The 18064-nt window shown below is 36.5% G+C and overlaps 1 protein-coding gene across 2 annotated transcripts; it reads right to left on the bottom strand.

Annotated features, from left to right (window-relative positions):
• Positions 1-14421: 14421 nt before the first annotated feature.
• Positions 14422-17833, bottom strand: LOC131041215 (uncharacterized). 2 transcript variants are annotated; one of them, XM_057974229.2, is made up of 10 exons: positions 17417-17828; positions 16754-16940; positions 16530-16663; positions 16097-16209; positions 15896-16016; positions 15477-15629; positions 15227-15382; positions 14995-15074; positions 14838-14887; positions 14422-14745 (listed from the first exon to the last, which is right to left on the bottom strand). In XM_057974229.2, exons 1-10 carry the CDS (start codon positions 17810-17812, stop codon positions 14615-14617), a joined length of 1521 nt encoding a protein of 506 aa, XP_057830212.2. In that variant the 5' UTR covers positions 17813-17828; the 3' UTR covers positions 14422-14614. The 2 variants fall into 2 exon arrangements, with proteins under 2 accessions (XP_057830212.2, XP_057830211.2); XM_057974228.2 differs by having other exon boundaries at positions 16530-16940; positions 17417-17833.
• Between the last annotated feature and the right edge of the window lie 231 nt (positions 17834-18064).

Here is an 18064-nt window from a genome sequence, read left to right as displayed (position 1 = left end):
CATGAATTATCATACAACATACTGACCCCGAGGAAAGCAAAGTCACCTTGTGCTTTGTGTTTTGTGTCTATTATCCTTGGGCTTATCTCATACTTGGGGGCTAAATCCTTGTGATAACGTGCTCCTCTCCTTTCTCATTTCTTATATGTATCACTACCTTAAAGCAATCACCCCCGGTGAGGCGTGTGCGATCGCTTTAACGTAGGGGGGCATACATCCCATTCATATCTTTTCAAGATACTTGAAAATTTCTTGACAAATTTAGCTTTGCCTTGAAAATTTTTGATATCTTTCTTGCATGACTCATAGTGAGGGAACCTTACTACTAACAGTCATGGTTCTCCCTCGTGATCTTCCCTTTTACTTTGTCAATCAAAGTCGTAAGATCCTTAGTCCACTGGGGGCTTGGTGTATCTTGTCTCCTTGACGTGGTGAAAGCTTTTCAATGTTGTTTCCTTGTACTTTACCGGAAGTATGAGCGTACGCTTATACTCCCGCTAAAGTGGGGGCTAAATGTAGCGTCCTAAAATTGCGACACTTGCAATTTCGACTGCATTTTGGTCTTCATGATGGCGATGCAACACGGAACCTGAATGGAGACCCCGAAACTTGTTCATGACATCAAAAACTGCATTTTTCTACACCCTAGCCTGATCCTCCTTACACCCTGCTGTCCCTGGAGGTGGGACCATGGCGCCCAGCGCCCTGGTCCTTCTGGACTAGGGCACCCAGCACCCTGGTCCCCCAAGACCATGACGCCCAGTGCCCTGGTCCCTGGCCCTATTTTTTGGGCCCGGTCTCTTTTGGGTCTTGGGTCTTTATGTTTGCAAATTGGAAAATAATGTTTCCTGGTCGGCCTAAGGTCGGGAAAATCAGTCTATCAGCCCTAATTGACAAGTATATAAACTATATTTCCTCTCCCATTTTAAAAAAGATGGAAAAAAGGCGGAAACGATATTCAAACATTCAAACATTCAAGCATTCAAGCATTCCTTCAAGCAATTGATCATTCTAAGTCTCCATTCAAGGCTAAGTGTTGCATTCAAGACAATGATTCAACCATTGAAGAGGAGATCACATACAACACACAACATACTACATACATTACACCTTCGCATGTAAGAATACAAACATTCTTACAACAAGGTATCAGTACTTGTTTACATTACAAACATTTACATTTACAGCATTCTCATTTCTTGGTTAATTCCAAAACCGGAGTTTGACCTAAAGGCAAACCCCTCATCCCTAACCCCCCAATCGTCCTCTCTTTTCTGTGTGTAGGTTGCAGGTACGCCGCTGTAATTGAAGATCTGGAATCCTTGTGCAGAGACGAATAGATCCACCTTCGTTTTGCGAATTTTTCGGAGGACCGTGTGCACGCCGGGCGCCATCGTCTCGTCAACTTTCGCTCAAATTTGCAGAATAGCACCGTCTCGACATTTTACTACTAATTCTAGGTCCGCAGCTTCATCCTATATTCCTATCTCTGTTTATAAGTGAATCTTTTCTACTTTACATGCATTCCTAGTTCAATCATTCTATCTACATTTCTTTACAAAAGAGGGTATCCTTGATGTCTTAACCCTTGAAACTCATATAGAATCCAATCTTGCATTACGTGGGATTGGATCTTATGGGTTTCAACCCCTCTTTTGAATGTAAAGTCCTTCCTAAGTGAAAACCATCAACCCTAGTGACTCTCCCTTTCTCTCTCCTTGGAGTTGGGGAGGGTAGAACGACTAGGGTTCGATTTTTTCGCTTTACACTCTCAAATCCAATCTTCACAAGATGGGAATGAAGGCACTCATACCATGCCCTAGGTGCTTGCTTTAGACCATATAAGGCTTTATGTAGCCTACATACCGTCACTGTCTTCAGATAGGGCAAACCCATCTGGTTGCTCAATATACACCTCATCTTCAAGTACACCATTTAGAAATGCAGATTTTACATCCATTTGATATACTTTGAAGCCTTTAAAAGCTGCATATGCAAGAAGCATACGAACTCCTTCCAATCTAGCTATAGGAGCAAAGGTTTCTCCATAGTCTTCTCCTTCTTCTTGAGAATATCCTTTGCACACCAATCTGGCTTTATTCCTAATCACTATGCCATCCTCATTTAGCTTGTTTTTGAACACCCATTTGGTGCCAATGATATTTTTATGTTCTGGTCTGGGTACCAAGGACCATGTACCATTTTTCTCTATCTGGTCAAGTTCCTCTTCCATTGCCTTGATCCAGTCTTCATCTTTATGAGCCTCCTTGAATGATTTAGGCTCAAATTCAGAGATCATACATGAGTTTTCTCTGATCTTTCTTCTTGTAAGGATTCCTGCATCCTTATCTCCTATGATCTTCTTAGGATCATGATTCAGCTTGACATATCGAGGAATGGTCTTGACTGGTTCTTCTTGCTTTTCCTCTTCATCCTCATCTTTATCAGTATCAGTATTCACCGGTTCAGGAACACTGTTACTAGTACTTGGTTGACTAACAACCGGTTCCCAGAAGGTTGCAACCGGTTCATTTACAGCTTGCTCACTGCCGGTTTCCTCAGTTTTCTCAGAGGATTCATCAACTCTTACATTGATACTTTGCATAATTCTCTGAGTCCTATTGTTGTAACACTTGAGAGCTTTACTCTTGATGGAATATCCTAAGAATATTCTCTCATCGCATTTAGCTTCAAATTTGCCCAGATGTTCACTCCTCTTGATGTAACATTTGCTACCAAATACCCTAAAGTAGCTAACCACAGGTGTCTTACCGGTCCAATACTCATAAGGAGTTTTGTCTTTACCTTTCTTGATGAGTATCCGGTTCATTGTGTAGACTGCAATGCTCACCGCTTCTCTCCAAAAGGTGTGAGCTACATTTCCTTGAATCAACATGGTTCTAGCTGCTTCAACCATAGTCTGGTTATTCCTCTCTGTTAGGCCATTCTGTTGTGGAGTCCAGGGGGCAGACAGTTGCCTCTTGATGCCAAATTCTTCACAATACTTGTTGAATTCACCAGAAGTGAATTCCCCTCCTTGATCAGTTCTGAGACACTTGATCCTTTTACCGCTTTCCTTCTCCACTAATGCTCTGAAAGCTTTGAACTTCACAAAGGCTTCAGACTTGTCTTTCAAGAATGTGACCCACATCATTCTTGAGCAGTCATTAGTGAGAATCATGAAGTACCTATCACCCTGCACACTTCTAGTTTTCATAGGACCACACAAATCAATATGCACAAGATCAAACAAGTTATCAGCAGTAAAAGATTTACCTTTAAAGGTTGAAGAAGACATTTTCCCCAATTGACACTCTCTGCACAAGGTATTATCCGGTTTGCTTAGCACCAGCAACCCTCTAACTGCCTTGATCTTACTAGCCTTCACAATGTTATCAAAGTTTACATGGTAGAGTCTCCTATGCCATATCCAGCTATCATCAAACTTAGCCATAAGACGTACTTATATTTGCATTCAGATGAAATAGGTTACCTTTGGTCTGCATGTCAGTGGCCACCAATTCACCATCTTTTCCCTTGATTATGCAAATTCCATTCTTGAATTCCAGAGTGAGGCCACTATCATTCAACTGGGCAACACTCAAAAGGTTGTGTCTGAGACCATCAACCCAGTACACATTATCAGCACTACTCTTTCCATTCAGAGAGATGGACCCTCTACTTTTGACCATGCATGGTGTATCATTGCCAAAGCGAACCACACCTCCATCATACTCCTCCAAGGATAGAAACTTGCTCTGGTCACCAATCATATAGTGAGAATAGCCACTGTCAGTGATCCACTCATTGGAATTATCAAACCGGGAGACAAGAGCCTTCTTGTCTGACACATCTTCTTTGACAGCAACAAACACAATATCTTCATTTTCTTCATCCTCTGATTCCTCATCTATGACACCTTCATCAACTGCCACAAAACAGTTTCTCTGGTTTCCTCCTTTGAATTTCCTGAACCTTTTTGATTTGTCCATGTTATCGCCATTAGGACAGTTTATAGCAATATGTCCTGTCCAGTTACAAGAAAAGCATTTCAAAGGTAGCTTACCTTTATATTTACCGGTTCCTTTAAGGAAGCTTCCTGGCAAGTAGAGCTTCAAATTCCATCAGAAACTCCTCATCATTCATTACTCTACTCTGTCTTGGTTCACCACTAATGCTTGCTTCTTTTCCTTTCTTGGATGGTACAGTAGAAGCTTTAAAAGCTAATTCAGTCTTTTGAACACTGCCATCAAAACTATTTAGCTCATAGGCTATCAACTTGGCTATGATGGAGTCCAAGGATACCTTAGTCTTGTCTATTGATCTCAACTCCTGAATAGCAGCAACCCTTATTGCATAGACCGACAATAGGGATCTCAGGACTTTGCTTACCACAGTGGAATCTTCTATTTTACCACTTGCACTCTTGATTTCTCCAACAACTATTTTGATTGTTATTCAATACTACTGAATGGTCTCACCTTCAACCATCTGCATATCTTCAAACTTCCCTCTCGGGCTTTCTTCCTTAGCCTGTTTTACATGTTCATCACCACCATAGATATTTTTAAGAGCATCTCATACCTCTTTGAGATTTACCTTGTCCTGAACATCAATAAACTCAATGTTAGATAGACTACTAATAAGGGCTTCCATGACTTGCCCATTTTCTTGTATCTCTCTCTTTTGGTCATCGGTGAGAGTACCGGTAGGGACAACATAGACATTCTCAACATAACTCCAGTGTTGAGCACCCATGCTTCTGATAAATATCTTCATCCTATCTTTCCATATACCAAAATTTTCCCTGTTAAACTTTGGACCTTCCCTCTTCATCATTTGACTGGGATCTTTACCTCAAGCAATTAAGCTTACAACACAGAGGACCTGGAGGATGCTCTGATACCAATTGATAACTCAATGATGAGAAAATAGTACCAAACTGGTACTGAGAGGGGGGGGTGAATTAGTATAGACAAAATACAGTCCTAAACCGGTTCAACAACAATTACTCCAAATGACTGGCAAACAGTGACACCGGTTTGAAACAGAGTGCAACCAGTAAAACCCAGAACAACTTAAAACAATCATAAACCAGTTACTCACTTAGCTTTCCACTCAACTCAGAACTACACTGCCATTTCACCCTTATGTATGAACAGGTAATCTATCATCATATCTTCACAACAGCTAGTTCAACATGTTTTATTGACAGGCATAAAACACAAAACCATCATATGCTTAACAGGTAATAACAAAGCATTACAAGATAAAAGCATCACACATGACACACATATTTTTTACGTGGAAACCCAACTAGGAAAAACCACGATGGGGATGAATACCCACAAGCTTGTTGTTGAACTCTTTGGAAGTCTGTTCTGTTAGAAACCTTGTCCGGTTAAAGACATTACAAAAGGTTCTGCTAGGAACCGATCCTGTTAGAGATCACCCGGTTAAGGGATGGCTACAATACCCGGTTAAGGGTACCTTGTTAGAGGATTTCAAGAACTCAATAGCTAAAGGATTTCCAGAGCTCTCTAGCTTTCCAGATCTCAGTAACTTTGAGTTACCCTGTTAAGGGATTTACAGCAAGTCGGTTAAGGCTACCCTGTTAGGGGATTTTCTAACTGTTGAGGTGGTTAGAGATCAACAGGTATTACAATGATCTAGTAACAACACTCAATGCCAATGCAGATCCGCTTAAGATCCTCTTCACCTTCTGCACTTACACTCTGCAGGTATCACTTCTCTTCTCTGGTCTAGCAAGGATCTCGTATCCCTTCTCTTGGATACTCACACATAGCTTTTGCCAACAACCTCTGAAAGAATCACAACATTGACCTTATAGGACAACAGACAGGTTGGTAACATAAACCCTAAACCTTAGACCTATTAGGTTAAGGAATTCAAACAGTTCAATCCTTATCGTTGATCATACTATATTAAATGCAGCAGATCTTGAATAAATCTCAAGACATTCTCCATCGTTCATTATCCACCGATTTCCTGGCGGCTGATAATCCATCACGCGTTTTCACCATTTACAAACTTTGCACATTCCCAAGGTAGATAGGGATAGTCTTCTTCATGCAAGATCCTTCACGCGCACAAGGCTGATGTGGCAACACGATCTGTTCTTTGTTATACTGCTTACTCATTACACAAAGATCACCAGTTGAGCCATACAGGCTTGAAGCACTTCAATCGGAAACCCTAAAGTTGAGACTACCAACCAGTAGTCATACAACGCTTCCATGTGCTGGTTCCCATAACCATATGCCGGTTAATCTTGAACAAGCACACTACTTCACTTTAACACAAATGTCGGTTCACGGTGTTATACCGGTTCTCACATATGTCGGTTCATACCTCTTCAACATATTGACATCAATGACAACATACAATGTCATTATGTCCACATACCGGTTCACATAATGCCAACAGGTTCAATGTAGATTCATTTGTCAGAATCTATGTTGTCAGTTCAGAGTTTATATATCTTGAAGTTATTCTGAATTGTTCATGTATTTTCACATTTATACTCTCAACAATTTTCTGCAATCTTTTGTTAAAACGTCTATATGCCTTGCTCTTAGATGAATAACCAATAAATATTCTTTCATCACTTCTAGGATCAAATTTGCCAATATACTCATCTCTTCTAATATAGCATTTACTTCCAAATATTCTAAAATATTTAAGAGTAGGAGTAATACCAAACCATAGTTCATGAGGGGTCTTATCGGTTTCTCCTTTGATGTGAACTTTGTTGAATGTATAGACCGTTGTGCTTACTACCTCTCTCCAATATACATGTGGTAGATTTGCTTCAGATAACATACTTCTAGCTACATCTAAGATGGTTCTGTTTTTTCTTTCAACAACTCCATTCTATTGTGGTGTCTGGGGTGCTAATAATTGTCTTCTGATTCCATTCACTTCACATAATGCATTAAATTCCTTAGATGTAAATTCCCCTCCTTGATCTAATCTCAGACATTTGATTTTCTTATCAGTTTCATTCTCTACCATTGCTTTGAATAGTTTGAACTTCCCAAGTGCTTCTGATTTTTCTTTAAGAAAAGTGACCCAACACATTCTAGAGTAGTCATCAATAATTAGCATGAAATATCTATCACCTTGTAAACTTTTTGTTCTAGCTAGACCACATAAATCGGTGTGAATTAAGTCAAGAGCATTATTGGATTTTTCTGGAATACTTTTAAAAGATGCTCTAACTTGTTTTCCAAGTTGACATTTCTTACATATCGGATTGTGAGGTTTGACAATCTTAGGTAAATCTCTAACTGCCTTAGTAGTACTGATTTTTACTATGCAATCAAAATTTACATGACAAAGTCTCTTATGCCATAGTCAACTTTCATCGATATGTGCAATCAAGCATGTCTTTTCACTGTTATTCAAATGAAAGATATTACCTCTAGTTTGATTATCGGTTGCAATTTTCAAACCAGTTCTGTTCATAATTTTGCATTTTCCATTCTTGAATTGTAATTGAAATCCTTTCTCAACTAATTGACCAACACTCAAAAGATTATGCTTTAAACCTTTTACATAGTAAACATTGTCAGTGTTATGCTTACCATCAAGAGATATTGTACCTTTACCTTTGATTAAACAAGCTTTGTCATCTCCAAATCTTACTAGACCTCCATTATATTCTTGAAAAGTCAAGAATTTGCTTTTATCACCAGTCATATCATGTGAGCATCCTGAATCAATGATCCATTCATCCTTAACTTTAACTTTAGCTGCCAGGGCCTGCTCTACCGATGGAACAATAAGTGTTGGTTGATCTTCTGTTATAGCAACAAAAACCCATCCATTGTCTGTCGGATCTTCATCAGAATCATCAGTGACTCCTTCATCAGCAAGATAACAAGATTTATCTTTATTCTTCTTAAATTTGTATCTCTGATATTCAAGGTTAGGTTTGTATGTTCTCCTAACTTCTTCTCTTAGTCTAGCATGTTTATCAAGGCATCTAAAAGCCATATGACCAATCTTATTACAGTTAAAGCATTTAAAGGGTTCTTTACCTTCATATTTACTTCCAATTGGACCTTTAGGCATTTTTCTTGTAAATAGTGCTTCAAGTTCTTCATTTTCTCTCCTTCTTTCTTCAAGTTCTCTTGCATAAAAGACTTTCCAATCAGATTTGTCAAATGATGGTGCAGATGATGTTGATGTCTTAAAAGCTAAATATGTCTTTATAGTAGCAACGGGACCAAATTCCTCAATTTCAAAAGCTGAAAGTTTTCCAATCAATGTATCCCTAGTTACTGATGTATTAGGTATTGCTCTTAATTCATTTATAGTAGTAACCTTCATTTTATATGCCGGTGGCAATCCTCTTAAAACTTTTGAAACAATTTCATCTTCACTTAAGGTTCCTCCACAACATTCAATACCTAAAACAATTTCATTTTACTATTTCCATAAAAGCAGAAATCCTTTCATCTTCTTCCATTTTTAGATTTTCATACCTCACCCGGAAGCTTTCAAGTTTTGCAATTTTGACTGTGGAATCTTCTTCATTCAATGTTTCCAAGTGATCCCAAATAGCTTTAGCAGTTGATCTATCTGATAATCCCATGATTTGCTAATTTGATAATGCGCTCAAAAGTGTTTCTCTAGATTTGCTATCATTTTCCTCATCTTTTCCTAAGGTAGGTGGATTAAATTAACCGGGAGTAGGAGCAGTATAGTCATTCTTTGTAACTTCTCAGATGTCCTTTCCAATGCAATTCAAATGTGTCTCCATTTTGAATTTTCATATGCCATAGTTGGTTCCATCAAGTTTAGGACTGTCCTTCCTGAAATAGTTAGTAGACATTGGATCTCCTCAAGTTGTTAAATTTCTGCAAAAAAAGGACTAGGCTCTGATACCAATTGTTAGGTCTCGGGGACAATTCAGAGGGGAGGTGAATCAGTTGTCAAATAAATTCAAACCAAAACAACTTAACCAACTTTAATGCTTAATACCGGTAAACCAAACTTTTCTGCCGATAGACAGTTTTATCAGTTAATTACTGTACCGGTAAAGATTCATGCATGAAATAGAAACACAATAACATCCACAATACTTAACACCAATATTTGTACGTGGAAACCCTGTAAGGGGAAAAACCATGGTGGGAAACCTTACCCACAATTAGATGATACTACTGCAGATAGTATGTGTATACAAATAGGTTTTGCACATGCAGAAAGGCCAAGTGCCTAGAGCTCACTGCTCAAACACAAATAAGAGTCACACTAACTACAATTGGATGGTTAAATCCAATAAGGATGTACTGCTCAAAATAACATCTTACTATGCTGGATTCAGTACCGGTGTAGTTCTGATTGTCTTCACAAAAACCTTGCTTCACCTTCAAATGGTGTCTGTGTGTAAAGCTTTGTTTATTCTCGCATATACCAAATTATATCTTCCTTCGCATTCCACACACACTTGATCTTACAAATAAGATCTTACATTTATATCATAACCTAAGACCAATTTTAGTAGGTCGGCTCTAAAGGATATTACAATAAAATCAATTTACAAATAAAATAATATCCGATGCAATAACCGATTCAACATGTCGGCTTGATGCATTTACAACAATAATAAAATATCTCCATATCATGCCATGCTAATCTGGAATAGATAAGCCTGTCGGTGTATGACCTGGACCTATTTGCCGGTAATAGCAAATATGCAAATACGAATATGCCAATGAACAAATCTCCAAAACAGAGTGTCCAAACGATGTCTTCGACATAACCAGGTATTTTCTATATTATTCCAAGTGTCGATGAACATTATATCTTGCCGGTGTACCAGATACCGGTGACTGTGCATAAGTCACTTGCTGGTGAACATTTTCAATTCTTCAAAGTGCCAGAATTGATAAGTGATAGTAGGTGTTGATATCAATGAAAAAACTATACCAAAATACCAACATTTCTTTCTCATGCTTAGTGGTACATTTACAAGCATCCTTCTAGATGAAGTTAAGATTAACATCAAGGGTAAAGCTAACTGCCTTTACCTCTTGTAACATTACAATATATGTATCTTTATGAAGGTTAAGAAATATTTTGATGACATGTTTTTTGCACGAGGATTCCAACCCCCTAATATTCCATGAAATGCACTTCATCATTTAAACAATAAGTTTATTCGAAACTCTTGGCAGTCTTGAAGCTACTGAAGCGCTTAGGGAGATTGGTATTAGAATCCATTTTCTTAGGAAGAGGATAATTTTTCCCTTTTGATCATTTAGACCTCCCCCTCTTTCTCCTCGCATGGGGAGACTTCCTCTTCTTAGAAGATTTCTTATTCTTCTTATCACGAAGATCTCCTTCATCTAAAAACACCACCTCTCTCGACCTCCCCACTAGAGATCGAGATATTAGAATTCCACTCCATATCCAACTCAGACTCCAACCCATTAACTCCTAGGGATCCTTCAAGACTTTCAGGATCTGAATCGCCATCGTTGGTAAGCTTGAGAGAGTCTAGGGGATTGGACGATCTAGCTATAGGGTCAACAACAACTATATCAAAGAAAATACAATTTATCCTCCGCATCAATCGACTTAAAGGAGTTATTACCATAACTCTCAATAACCACGTGGGACGCAAGAGAATTATCTGTATCTTTGCTCTCAACAACATCAAAACCAACTGAAGGAGCAACATGTTCATCTCCTAGCAAATCGAACCTATTAGTAACCTTAATAGACCTATTGGTTCCTGGGGGTGAGCTCCTTCCCCTACTTCCCTCCAATTTATTGATTGCATGATCTTACTCCTCAAAACCTTGGACAATCGACTTAACCAAGGAATCCTTCTTGTTATTAGCATACTTAAGCTCAGGTGGCTGGGCATTAGAATCATCATCCATAGGGACCGATTTTGATCCTTTGGGTTGTTTATCCCAAATAGATTTTTTAATCTTATCTAAAACCAGTTGTTGGGCATTTTTATTCCTCGTCTTGTGAGTCTTAGGCAACTCGAATTGAGCGGGGATTTTGTTTGATTCCCCTAATTGAGAGATGGCTTCATCAACAGCCAAGTATGGGGGAGCTTCAACTGTAAATTCCCCAAATTTAACCGAATGATCAAATTCAGGCGGCTTCGAGGTGGGCTCCAAGATAGTCATTTTTACAGCCTCTTTGAGGGAGTCCAGCTTGCTCATGAGCGCAGGGGAAGAACTCTCTCTATTGGCCTTAAATGAATCTTCAATAACAATTTTGCCAATAAGATTAGCATCAACCGGGCTACCCTTAATTTTATCTGATTTCCTAGTAGTAGACAAGATAGGGCAATTACGCCTAATATGTCCTTTGCGTCTACAGAGGAAACAAGCAATGATGCCTCCAAGGGTTTCGAGAAGGCAGGTAATATGGTCGGCATCAAGAGCAATTTCAATAAATCACGGGAATTGTAGGGTGGGATTGACCAAAATAAAAACCCTCACATCCAAATGCAGCACAAAGGCAAGAGGGTTGTTAATCCTAATAACCCTGCCAATGGGTTCTAAAATCTGGTGAATGAAATTCCATAAAATCAGAGCAAGGCTCTTAATTTCAACCCACCTAGGGCATAAGAGAGCAAGGATTTCCTCATTAACCGCATCATGAGTCTAATTGAGATCTCTGAAAGTACATTTGCCAATTGTTCAGAATTGCCTCTACACAACCGTGGCTTGGGATTTAGCATCCCTAAAAAAAATACCAAATAAACCTCTTTGGATCATCCTGCAGAAAGAAACATGAAACCCTAATTTTTTATTCCAGACATTCTTAATCTATTCATCCAAGAATTTACAGGTCGGGCATTTCTCTACATCCACCACCATGAGAAAGATAGCAATATTTTTTAACCTAGATTTCTCAACATTGATAGCCTTGTTCATGGAATTATTAGGAGTGAGAGACAATGTAGCCAGGGGCGGGCTAGAGAGCTTACAGAGTTCTTCCTTCATCTCCGTCATAGTTACCAGACCCAGAGTCACTCACCAGTTCAAACTTTGCATCCAATGGTGCATAAAAGACCTCTTCAATGAGGGCATCTCTGAATGATTTTGAGTTAACATTGTACAACTCACCCATCTCATCTTCCGGACGCTCCGCATTGATTATTCGTCCTCCCCAAGAGTCGCCCATAGTGGCTCATAAATTCACACGCGCCCTTGGTGAGAGGGCACAAAATGAAAAACGATAAAAACAAAAGCGGCACGAAGGAAATGAAGAAACAAAGAAAGGAGAATAATGAAGCAAGAGGGCTTACCCACGTGGAGAAGGCCTTACCAATACCACCTCCTCCACTCGCAGGGGTCGACCCCTAAAAACTCGCCCACGTCAACAATGTTGCAAACCCTAGTTGCAAAGTCGTATCACCTAGTCTCCCTTGGACCAAACAATTCAAAAAAGGAGCTCCTACTTTCTTTCTTGATATTCTTTTAAACTCCTTTGAAAGCATCTTCTTTTTGGCACCGTAATGAAGACATTGATGAAAAGGGACAAATGGAGATTATGAATCATGGCCCCCTAATTATTTTGTTAAATATTATACTAATTACTATTATCTTTATGATTAAAAAATGCCTTTAAGCATTTATTGGCTCTTTTTTGTTTTGAATTGAAATAAAATTTTATGTGTAACATCCTTTTGCAATTATATATAGTATAAATATTATGCTAATAACTATTGTTTAGTATTTATATATTTATTTAATGCATGTATGTGTGTAAGAATCTTGATAAGAAAATACTTGATTGATATCATGAATACAAGTAATAATTGAAATATAATTTGGAGTAGTTGGACCATTATTATTCTTGTTATACTAACATAACTATAACAATCAATATTTATTAGGTGAGGGGATTCAATAGTTGAGCATGTTTCAACAATTGTGATAGCATTTGTTGATTTAATGTCCATTATTTCTAATAATAAAACACTTGTAGTTGTGACTTTAAATTTTGGTAGTGTTGATCATGAGTATTAATAATTGAATGAAATATATTTCTTAAATAAAAAAAGCAATGAACATGACAATGCATAAGTACCAGTCTAACTTGAAGGCCTTTCTGGATACCTCAACAAAAAGCATGTTGATGTGGCATCATATTTGATGGTGTGGACCTTAAAACATAGTTATAAGTAGGGTACTTGCCAATTAAGCTACTATAAACAATTGGAAGTGATTAAAAATTGCCATGTAAGATTTTGAGAGGTGCAAAATTAACATACTCAAATATGAATCCTCTCCTCTACTACATTTAATTAATTATTGACTATAATTTTTTTAACATATTAAAATAAAAAAAATAATATTATATAAAACTTAATAACAAAAATTCTATAAATAGAATAAATTTATTAGGGTGGGATTATGCTTTTTTCCATCCATACTCAACTACAGAAAGCTCTAATGTGCTCTCTAACTCTTGGACAAATGACAAATGAGGTCTTAGGGAGGGGTCCCATAGAGGGGACTTAAGCTCTATTTTTAAGGAAGAGGTGGTCTCATGGAAAAAATATTTTTTTGCTATGGGATTATTTGTAATCTTTTCCTAAAAAATAGAGGCTTGAAAAAAATAGGGTGGGGCTAGAAATTGTCCCACACCTTAGGAATATATTATGCCATTTGTCAATCATACGAATTTTAGAAGAAAAACTAAATTTATTTACCATCAATTTATTTAAATTTAGGAGTTAAATTTAGTAGTTTAAATTTGAGTTGATTTGCATGGCATCCTTAAATTTAGGAACTTAAATTTTTAAGCTGAAGTGCAAAACAAAATTCATGGGACTAGTTTTAAAATATTCCTAAAAAATCTCAGCAATTCCAGCTTTATTTTTTAGCAAGCCCCCTCCATAAAACCCCAACCTTATTACAAACATCACAAAAACACATTTTATTTTTTTTATCTTTGTAAGATCATGTATGATTGGACTTGGTTTAAATTTATACATCATACATATGAAAATAATCTCGAACCATGTTTGAAGATGCACAACAATTAAAATGATAGGATAATGACACCTATTTTAAAGATTATTGACTGTTTAATTCTATTATCTTACGTTGGTTGGAGAGACTTAAATGAACAGGTATTTGCACATTTAATGACTTCAATTTGTGATCTTATATCAACATGAATACCTATTTAATGACTTAATGGAGTAAGTTTAGGATATCATGTAGATGCACACTGCAATTGAATTGATGTATAATTTAGTTTAAGCAATGGATTTTTTTATTTGTTTATATTGAATATTGCTAATTATAATAAAAACATTAGCAGTTCATAAAAGAGTTGGGTATAGAAAAAGAAAACCATTACAATAATACAACTATCAGTTTCAAAGGCAAATATATAAGAATAATACAGTGATCAACACCCAAAACAAAGGTAAGATATTTTCATAGTTGTAAAGAGATACATTACACATAATTGACACCTATTGACTCTACTTTAAACAATGCAAACCCTTTGATAAGAAGAGATGAAGCTTATGAACAAGATATCAAATTACAAACACTATATTGCTTTTTATTGCGACTCAACAAAAAATTCAAAAAATTCAAATTGCATGAAGGTCCTTATAATATTGCATGAGCCATCTTTTGATTATGCGAATCTCCTTCTTTCGAACTTGCACAAGCCATTTTGGATCCTCCTTGGTTGCAAATCTAAGATCTACATGATGTGCCCCTGCAATTCATTCATTTTAAATAAAGATTATAATGGTAAAATGCAAAACATGAACTCTTTCGTCAAACAAATAAAACTGAATTCAAACATACCTTTCTTAACAATGATTGCTACTATGCTTCTATTTATATCTTCTAATACTCTGCAATATAAATTCAAAAATTGACATAACAATATATTATAAAAAATTAAACATAATTTTGTATCCTCTAATTCAAAAACGTAGATAAAATAGGATTGTCATCTCACCCTCCATTACTCCAAGGATCTCTCAATCCGTTGAAAAATATTATATTACTTCCAAATCGCTTGAGAACCCTCTTGATATTCTACAATACACATAAATATGAGTATTGCATACAATTTCTTCATATAAATCTTAAAGGAGATTCAAAATATTGGAAAGTAAAATCTCATAATAGTTATATTGAGATATATTATTAAAATGATTATATGTTCATTCCAATTAGACTATACTTACATGACCACCAAACTCAGTGGTGATCCAGTGTGGCCTTGGCTCAATACCATTTGTATCATTACAACTTTGCATGGTTTCTGTATAATTGAATGTTGATTCGGGAAACATACTTTCTACTGGATCATCTGCAAATGGTTGTACCATCTCTGTACAATACTACACCCCCAACAAAGAAACACTTTACTTACACACACTGCTAAAAGCACCATTTCAAACAATCATATAGTTAAATAAAAATGAAAAATTGAACCTGGAAATCCCAACCATCCCCTCCATGTGGATCACTGGCTCCCAAATCAAAGCAGCTCATGTTTCCTGTATAGTTAAAAAATATGTTTGCTGCTCCATATAATCGGCTTAGGATATTGTTCCCACTAGATGGATTGTCTATTGCCTTGCACATCTATACAAACAAGTGTAAAATAATGAAAATGTAGTTATTTAATTAATTATAAAAGATTTTAATGTGTAACATTTTGTTTTGTTGTTGTTAATATAAAAACAAATTGTAAAAGATTTTTGTGTATAAACATTTCGATCTATTCTGATCTATTTTTTTTTTTAAACCATTATTAGATTTGAATATGCTTCTCCATTCATGTGCATATATCAAGTTTATTTTTTCAATAAAGACTAACATGATGAGAAATGGATATGACTTTTCATTACTTGTTTGATAGGATAGGCTGGCAAATTTTGAATAAAGTTAGCAGGGGTTGGATAATCTGCTTCTGCAGCTTCAAAGTATGTTCCACTCAGCCACCCTTCCACACCATCAACGTCACTATCTCTGGACCAATGCCACCAATTTTTCATGAGAAAAAATGAAAAAATATTGGACAATATTATACAAAAATTTTCTGGTTTTACTTGCAGAGTTTGAAAGATTCGTTGATGGATCTTCTGCCACTTGGAGTTGATGACATCTTTTCCAGTATCTTCCATGACTTTTTTATTACATTGTAGCAGTTTTCACTTTCACTCTAACAAAACCCAAAAAGACCAATGAAAAACAAATCCTCAAACCAAAAAAACACAAGTTAATATAATGATTTATATTGAAAGAATTCATTATATACAGTCTTTTTAACAAATCTTTTAATTTCTACCTTCAATTTCACTCTACCAAAACCCAAAAGCAAAAATGAAAAACAATCCCCAGACCAAAAAATGTAATGATTTATATTGAAAGAAGTAATTATATACAGAGTTTTCTTAACAAATCTTTTGATTTCAATCTTATGAACTGTGAAAAATGTGGTGAAATACAAATGGGACATAACAAGGGAAGAATTGTTCATACCCTGAAGTCGTTTGAGACAACGATGCCATAACCAGCTGGAGGTACAATGAGATCAAAAGCCAAAATCGGAGCTGATGATGCCAATGCCCCAATTGCAATATGTGGGTACTTCAGTCTAAACCAGGCCGCTAACACTGCAAACCCATTTAATATATAAACATATAAATAGGATTTCATCATTGCATTTTGAAATTCACAACACAAAATTATTGGAACACACTTACTTCCACCATAAGATCCTCCAAACACAACTACTGGTGAATCTTCTGCTGTTAAATTCTTTTTCAGATCTGTAATCAATACAGCAAAATCAGCTAAAGCTTGAGAGGAGCTCAGACAGCCCATTGTGGTGGCATTGCTGTAAGCTACATCTTGACTCCCGTATGGCATTGATTCGCCATAGTAACGGTGCTGAAATCAATTTAAACCCATAGTGAGATCTTTGGGTAATCAAACTAAAATAGAACTGATAGATTTCCACTGTCATATACATTTAAAAAAAAAAATTCTTCATTTTTTATAATCTTGATATATATCGTTCTGTCAGATTTAAACGACACATTCTAAATTTTGTTTTGTTTGAGTGATTTATCAGAAATCATGTTATTAGATAGGTTTTATGGAAACAAAACGTGATTTTAAATAAACTATCCAAACAAATCAGAATTTAAAATTAACTGTTAAAACCTAAATCCACAAATAAATAAAAAATACACAACTTACTAGCATCTTTCTCTCTCGTAATGGGTAGTAAGATATAGATCACTTTTTATCTAATAGATTTTAATGTTTTTTTGTTTTTGTTTTGTGTTTCTATAGATTTAATGACTATGCTCTTCTATCAATAATGAAGTGGAATAAGTAGAGCAGATAAGAGCAGAACATACCTCAATGAAGAGGAGAAGGGCCTTGAATTCAGGTGCAATGTCAAACATAAAGCCTGTGTTTTGAGTAAACCATTCAATATATCCTTCATTTCCTGTATAAACAAAGATGGGAGAATTGGAAGAAGCACCACCCCAGTGTTTTGAGTTGATGAGATACTTCTGTTGAAATGTGACATAGCTGTGTGGAGTGAAGCTGAAATGGTCCAAATTCTGTGTGAAGTATTTGACATCATATTCTACAGAGGGAGGAGAAGAAGGAGGAGGAAGAGAAAGTGAATGTCTATTCCTTCTCAGTCCTCCATGAACATGAGGGAGGGAAGCAGCAGGCACAACAGAGAGGCCAGGCCATATGACAAATGTAATAAAGAGTAGGCAACCCACACACGAAATAGCCATTGTATAGACAAATTCTTCTCTTTGTTTCTTTTGGTATTTATAAGAGATAGATAACCGTAAGTCATCATTGAAGCTGTTCTGTTTTCTTTCTCTGGGTTCAACTCATATGCTATTACTTGCATGCAGTTTTATATTTAAGATATGACGTTGCAATTGATTTTTTTTTTGCTTCTCTTTATGGTTAATTGGTTGTGTAGCAGGTTCACCGATTGTGTATGAAACAGATTTATTGATTGTATATGTAACAGGATA

Source organism: Cryptomeria japonica, chromosome 3 (genome assembly GCF_030272615.1).
Source record: "Cryptomeria japonica chromosome 3, Sugi_1.0, whole genome shotgun sequence".
Classification (NCBI taxonomy): Eukaryota; Viridiplantae; Streptophyta; class Pinopsida; order Cupressales; family Cupressaceae; genus Cryptomeria; species Cryptomeria japonica.
The sequence above is the reverse complement of the archived record's forward strand: the minus strand, read 5'-3'. Positions and strand labels throughout refer to the sequence as shown.

Bases quoted from the DNA above. Each gene is read 5' to 3' on its own strand.
- LOC131041215 (XM_057974228.2), bottom strand. From the start codon at position 17,812: ATGGCTATTTCGTGTGTGGGTTGCCTACTCTTTATTACATTTGTCATA. The intron at 16,941-17,416 runs GTATGTTCTGCT...AATTGATTTCAG, and splicing joins CCCTTCTCCTCTTCATTGAG to CACCGTTACTATGGCGAATC. The intron at 15,075-15,226 runs GTAAGTATAGTC...TGTGTATTGTAG, and splicing joins CCACTGAGTTTGGTGGTCAT to AATATCAAGAGGGTTCTCAA.